Here is a 7693-nt window from a genome sequence, read left to right on the forward strand (position 1 = left end):
AAAAAAAAAAAAAAATTATCTAAAACTAAGGAGGACTGACAGGAACAAATGACTCCAAAGTTGGCTGTTTTTATCAATAATTAAAAACAAGAGGGCGGGGCGCAGTGGCTCACGCCTATAATCCCAGCACTTTGGGAGGCTGAGGTGGGCAGATCACATGGTCAAGAGATCAAGACCACCCTGGCCACCATGGTAAAACCTCATCTCTACTAAAAAATAAAAAAATTAGCTGGGTCTGGTGGCGTGCACCTGTAATCCCAGCTACTTGGGAGGCTGAGGCAGGAAGTTCGCTTGAACCCAGGAGGCGAAGGTTGCAATGAGCTGAGATCATGCTACTGCACTCCAGCCTGGTGAAAGAGCAAGACTCCATCTCACAAACAAACAAACCAAGAGGTTAAAATTTTATTTTATTGTTCGCCTAATATAAAAGGCCTTTCGAAAGGACTAAAAGTTGCCTAGGCTAAGTAAGTAAGTACATGCCCTAATTATGAATGAGTGGTAAGACTATAACTTGATAGATAGAAATTTCTTGTATATAATATTACCTCTCCCACAATCATTTCCTGGTAATCAAAAACAAAATACTCCCACAAACCACATGTATACTCAACCCATGACTATATTTAATACAGTTAGGATTGTAGAAAATACTATGTTACTGTGACATTTTGGTGAAAAACGATTGCAAATCAACATTAATTTGTAATATAACAAAACAAGTCCCAAAGTAAAACTTCCATATGACAGGCATGTGTGTTTATCAGTAATGAACTAATAGGAGCCCTTAATCGATTTTCTTTTTAAGTCGAACAATTTGTTTTGTCAATCTTTTTCTTGTAAAAAATTTTTTACAATTAAGTTTTGTCAACTCTGATATAAATGTTTTGTATACAAATATACCTTAAAGATAATGACAATAATCAATGCTATTTTAAAAGTCATTATTCCATTTGTATAGAAAATACTACCACAGCTTTGTCATCTTCTAAACTTGCTGTATTTACACTATTATAATCACTCAAGTTCTAAGATAAAGGGCAAATTTATAAGTAACACCTGTAGCTATATGCAAAATGCCATTTTATTTCCCCAGGAATAATCATCTGTAAAAGAATATGGAGGCTGGGGGTGGTGGCTCATGCCTGTCATCTCAACACTTTGGGAGGCTGAGGTGTGAGGACTGATTTTGAGGTCAGGAGTTCTGAGACCAGCTTGGGCAACATAGCAAGACCCCATCTCTAAAATAATTAAAAATTAGCCAGGTGTGGTGGCACATGCCTGTAGTCCCAGCTATTTGGGAGGCAGTAGGATTGCTTGAGCCCGGGAGTTCAAAGTTACTATGAGTTGCCATCATGCCACTGCACTCCAGCGTGGGCAACAAACAGAAACCTTGTCTCAAGAAGGAAAGAAAAGCGAAGGAAAGGAAGGAAGGAAGGGAGGGAGGGGAGGAGGGACTGTAAGAGTATAATATAATAAAATGGCTAAGAGATCAGGTAGAGTAGAAGGAACTAAAAGTTATCTGACAAAAACAAAAAACCGCCCCACAGCAGTAAGGTAGTATGCACAGTATATAAATCATTCAGTTTCAGGTATTTAATAATCAGTGACATACTCCACTTTTGTATGTAAGTACTAGTAAAAATTTTATTTTTCTTAGTATATACATGGTACAACATATACTTTCAATGTGTAATTATAGTACGTACCTATGTGGGCAGCCTTGGCAGATCTTCTGATCAGCAAAGGAACCTCCTAAGACTTTACTTAGCATAGCTGGATGTCCTAAAGCTTTTAAAGCTTCATCTAAACTATCCACCAATGAATTAAAAAATTCTAAAGCATCGTGTTGTTCACGCAGATTAACAGGCTCACCCCAAAGCCTAAGAAATGAATGAAATAAAGCATGTAACATGTGACATTCACAGAACAATATTTTTCAGGGGAAAAAAAAGCAACAGGACCACAAACAACAGTATATAAAACTGAGATTTCATTCCTCAACTATATGGAAAAGGAGAAAAAAAATGAATGTGCTTTCCCTATAGAGTGCAGTGGGGTAAGAGAGTGAGCCTAATAGTAAAAATAGTACTCTAGTGGCAAAGAACTGCCATGAAACCAGTGGTGTAATTGATGGGTAGTATGGCTCCAAGAAGGATGGTCGCTTCAGATGATATGGCACATGCATGCCATTTTGAATACAATTAAAAATACTATTAAGATGAGGTGGTGGATCTCACTCTTATGTGGATGTTACCATTACTATTTTATTTATTTCATTTTGCTTAAATCTTGGATTATAGATAGTAAAAATATCAAATCTAGTTACTCTTAAATTTATTTTTTTCCCAAGTGAAGAGAGAAAAGTTTAACTTGTTCTAGAGTTAATCTCTTGAATAATCTAAGAAAACACACCATCACTACATATCACAAAATGAGAACTGATACTGCTAAAACACAGGCACTGCTGGAAACTATCAATAATACCTGATTTTGTATTTACAGAATAATGCACATAGAGAATTTAAGCGTATTTGTTCTAAGCAAGAAATGACAAACATTTTTAAGTATGCCAGAAGAACTGTCTTTTGATACTTTTCTAAAACCTCTTCTACGTAGCAAATAATCTCATCTTTATTATATTTTAGACAAGAATTTATATACAGTAAGTTTAAAATCAAATATATCATTTGTTAAAAATCAGCTTGTTTCATTACTGGAAATTGTACCAGTCCATTCTATTTACTTTGAAACCATACTCAACTCCTCAAACTTTCAAATATATAATCAACTTACTAATTTCAAAAGGGAAAAGGTACCCTTTATAATGGAGAGATCTGTTAAGACACCAAGAAATCAAAATTAATATCACTTAATAAGTGGGTAACACATACCTCCCAATACAGTGCAGCGAGAAACATAACATCGCTTATGTAGTTTCATTGCCCACACTCTCTCAACATTTAACATGAAGCTAATCATGAGGAAACAATCACACAAATAAAAAAAGACATTGTGCAAGACAACTGGCCTGGACTCTCTAAAAATTTCAGTGCGATACAAGTGTCAAGTTAGGGAGATTATTTTACTTTAATAAAAGGCAACTAAAGAGGTAACAGCCACGCCCGGTGCGGTGGCTCATGCCTGCAATCCCAGCACTTTGGATCCAAGGTGGGCAGATCACCTGAGGTAAGGAGTTCAGGACCAGCCTGGCCAACATGGTGAAACACTGCGTCTATTAAAATACAAAAATTAGCTGGGCATGGTGGCTGGTGCCTGTAATCCCAGCTACTCGGGAGGCTGAGGCTGGACAATTGCTTGAATCCGGGAGGTGAAGGCTGCAGTGAGCTGAGATCACAACACAGCACTCCCGCCTGGGTGACAGAGTGAGACTCTGCCTCAAAAATAAAATAAATAAAATAAGAGGTAACAGCTTAATTCTTGTGATTCCTTCATGAGTATCAGATTGGGGTAGAAAGGTAAGTCATAAAGATCATTTTTGGGAAATCAGAATATATATTGATGAATATTAGAGATTAAAAATTGATATATTACTTGGATATAATCGTATTATACATACGCAGGAAAACTACCTTATTCTGATATATAATCTTTTTTTTTTTTTTTTTTTTTTTTTTTTTTTTTTTTTTTTTTTTTTTTGAGATGGAGTCTCGCTCTGTTGCCAGACTAAAGTGCAGTGGCACGATCTCGGCTCATTGCAACCTTCACCTCCTGTGTTCAAGCGAACCTCCTGCCTCAGCCTCCCAAGTAGCTGGGACTACAGGCACATACCACCAGGCCCAGCTAATTTTTTGTATTTTTTAGTAGAAATGAGGTTTCACCATGTTGGCCAGGATGGTCTCGATCTTTTGACGATGTGATCCACCCACCTCAGCCTCCCAAAGTGCTGGGATTACAGGCGTGAGCCAGTGCGCCTGGGTAATATATGATCTAAGATACATGTTGAAGTATGAAGGGGTAAAGCGTCATGTTTGCAACTTACTATCAATTTAAAATAAACCAAAAACCAAGTATACATATGGCAAGATAAGCAAATACGCCAAAATGTTAACTAGTAAAACTGGGTAAAGAATATAATATGAAGGTGATAATTATACCTCTGCTTCACCTTTACTGTAGGTTTGAAATTTTTGAAAATAAAAAAGTGAGATGAGGAAGTGTAGTTAACTAACCCACGTGTATCAAGGGTAGATTATGTGCCTAAAGTGCAGATAATCCAAAGTGCTAGTCTACACAAACTGAGCTCCACTAGCACAGGGAGTAACTAATTGAAAAGTCAAAAACCAAAGGCATTACAAGTGAAAGAATTATAACTGAATGACAAATTAAGACAAAAGCTTAAAGAGTATAAACCTTGGCTGGACGTGGTGGCCCACAACATCTGTAAGCCCAGCATTTTGGGAGCTGAGGCGGGTGGATCACTTCAAGTCAGGAGTTCAAGACCAGCCTGACCAATATGGTGAAACCCCATTTCTATTAAAAATACGAAAATTAGCCAGGCATGGTGGCAGGCGCCTGTAATCCCAGCTATTTGGGAGGCTGAGACAGGAGAACTGCCTGAACTCAGGAGGTAGAGGTTACTGTGAGCCGACATCACGCCACTGCACTCTAGCCTGGGTGACAGAAGGAGACTCTGTCTCAAAACAACACCACCACCACCCCACCAGTGTAAGACTCTGTGCTCTTCAATTTGGAAGAGCATCAACAGAAATGCTAAAAGCCTTAAGGCAGAGATGGAATAACTTAAAGAAGACAGAGCTGGATTAGTTAGAGAGGAAGGAGAGTGTTATGCTAGATGATGGGACTAAAAGCAAAATGAGAGCTGGGTGGGACGGTGGTCCACACAAGCCACTTGTACAGAGTAAGTAGAGGGCCTAGTTAGGGGAGGAAAAGGAATTTATACTGCTCTGTCAGAAGGAGGGAAGGCATACTAGAGTATCAGTGTCAGGTGACCCTTTGTTTCCTCCTCTCAGCTGGCTGGGAAGCACCTTGAAGGGATTCTAAGATTACTTACAAATCAAATGAAACCAAACCTCACTGCTATAAAGAATTATAGCTCTTTTCATACACAATAAGAGTTATGTGGTTGTACTGTAGTTATTTTAGCACAGTGCATAACGTAGTACTGACATTAAAAAAAGTCAAAACAAGATCAAAATGTAATTGAGTTTTCTAACTTAAAAAAAATAGTTGGTGAGGGCAAGTTTCCCTTTATAGATCTTTCATAGCCAGTAAATGGAAAAATTAATTAGATTATTATTATTTTGTAACCCTGAAAAAATCCTTTATTAAGACAATGATAATCGGCTGGGTGAGGTGGCTCACTCCTGCAATCCCAGCACTTTGGAAGGCCAAGGCAGGTGAATCACCTGACATCGAGTTCAAGACCAGCCTGGCTAATGTGGTGAACCCCCATCTCTATTAAAAATACAAAAAATTAGTGGGGTATGGTGGCAGGTGCCTGTAGTCCCAGCTACTTGGGAGGCTGAGGCAGGAGAATTGCTTAAACCCAGGAGGCGGAAGTTGCAGTGAGCCAAGACTGAGCCACTGCACTTCACACTTCAGCCTGGGCAACAGAACAAGACTCTATCTCCCCCGCCCCACCACCCCCCAGAAAAAAAGGGCCAGGTACAGTGGCTCACACTTCTAATCCCCGCACTGTGGGAGGCTGAGGCAGGCGGATCACGAGGTCAGGAGTTCGAGAGCAGCCTGGCCAACATGGTGAAGCCCGTCTCTACTAACAATACAAAAATTAGCTGGGCATGGTGGTGCACGCCTGTAATCCTAGCTACTCGGGAGAATTGCCTGAACCTGTGAGGCAGAGGTTGCAGTGAGCTGAGATTGTGCCACTGCACTTCAGCCTGGGCAACAGAGCGAGACTCCACCTCAGGAAACAAACAAAAAAAGATAATGATAATCAATTGCGGTTAACATCATAAGACAGACATTATATGCCACTCCTCATGGAGATCAACATTAACCCCTATGAAGTAGCTTTACTTAACCATTCCACAACAAGAAAAATAATACCTCAATCTTATCGAGCTTCTAGATCTCACAAGGTGTTTATAGAAGACGCAGGTGACCAAGAAAAACAGAAAATAATAAAAGATCACAGGGATTCCATCAACAAAATGCAGACTATGGGGAAATTTACAGGGTAAACTATTTGTCCCCTGATTCTCGCATAATTGTAAAGGGGAAAAAAACATTAATAATCAAGAGTCATTATCAACCATTTGTGGTAAATGGACCTCAAATGAATCTTAATTTTTAAAAATATCAGTAAAAATCGATTCTTAGATAACTCGGTAAATTCAAACACTGACAGAGATATTTGATATTAAGCAATTAAAAAACTTAATGGTATCATGGTCATGTTGAGACAGACACTACAGACCCATACTAAAGTATTTGTAGACGGAACTAAGTTTTGCTTCACAACAATCTAGAAAGAAATAGGTAGGGGACGGGCACGGTGGCTGACATCTGTTATCTCAGCACTTTGGGAGGCTGAGGTGGATGGATCACCTGAGGTCAGGAGTTTGAGACCAGCCTGGGACAGAATGGTGAAACCCTGTCTCCACTAAAAATACAAAAAATGAGCCAGGTGTGGTGGTGGGCACGTGTAATCTCAGCTACTTGGGAAGCTGAGGCAGCAGAATTGCTTGAACCTGGGAGGCGGATGTTGCAGTCAGCTGACATTGTGCCATTGCACTGCAGTCTGGGCAACAAGAGTGCAACGCCGTCTCAAAAAAAAAGAGAGAGAGAGAGAGAGAGAGAAAAGAAATAGGTAATACGAATACAGATTAAATGAAGCTGGCCACAAGTTGATTACTACTGAGGTTGGGTAACAAGTATACAAGGGGCCATATTATTTTTTCTACTTCTGTATTATTAGACATTTTCCTAATAAAAAGTTAATAATATCATTAAGAGACTAAAGGATGCTGCCCTTCCTTACCATGATGAAAAACAAAAAACAACTCACCCAACTAAGGATGGTTTGAATATTACCAGTGCTTACAAGAAAGATGCCTTCCAACATGTCTTTTAGAGGTTCTATGTTAGTGTACTGAGATGTTCATTTTAGGAAGTATCTGTATTACTATTCATCCAGTTTACCTGAACTGTTTCCAAAATCCTCTGGGCACGTAATACTGCAGTCGAGAAGCAGCTAAATGACCAAAGATGACTTGAAGGTGTCTTAGGACACCAATGTTGTACTCTTTTCTATCTTCAGTTTTACTTAATGCTGGTTTATCTTCAAATTGTTGAGGATATCCAAATACATCATCCCTGGGATCGACGTTGCTCTAGAAACCAAAAAATATCACCAATGAGCTAAAGTAGAGTATAATATGATGAGACAAGTGCCAAGCAGTTAGGGAACAAATGATTTGTATTCCTATTATGCTCATTTCCAAAGCACTTAAATTTTTTTTTCTTTTCGGGTGTCTTGCATTGGAATTAAATTTTATAAATTTTTAGTATTTAGTGTTTATCTCCACCATTTCACATGTTAGTTATCATAACCAAATATCCATGACCATGTATAAGAAAGAAAGATAATACAGTATAGAGTTAGCATGGTAATTTAGACTGAACCAGACACAAATGCAGGCTCTACCACTAAAGCCAAGTAACTTTGAGCAAGTAATAATTACTTAAACTT

The 7693-nt window shown here is 38.8% G+C and overlaps 1 protein-coding gene across 1 annotated transcript in view; it reads right to left on the reverse strand.

Annotated features, from left to right (window-relative positions):
- The window catches only part of USP9X (ubiquitin specific peptidase 9 X-linked), a gene marked incomplete at its 3' end in the record, with an annotated part of 144991 nt that overhangs the window by 18401 nt on the left and 118897 nt on the right, over positions 1 to 7693 (reverse strand). The window contains 2 exon segments of the mRNA XM_037734399.1: positions 1707 to 1880; positions 7144 to 7334. Of these exon segments, the coding sequence (XP_037590327.1) occupies positions 1707 to 1880; positions 7144 to 7334 (365 nt within the window).

The sequence above is a fragment of the Cebus imitator genome, unplaced genomic scaffold, assembly GCF_001604975.1.
Source record: "Cebus imitator isolate Cc_AM_T3 unplaced genomic scaffold, Cebus_imitator-1.0 Scaffold613, whole genome shotgun sequence".
Classification (NCBI taxonomy): Eukaryota; Metazoa; Chordata; class Mammalia; order Primates; family Cebidae; genus Cebus; species Cebus imitator.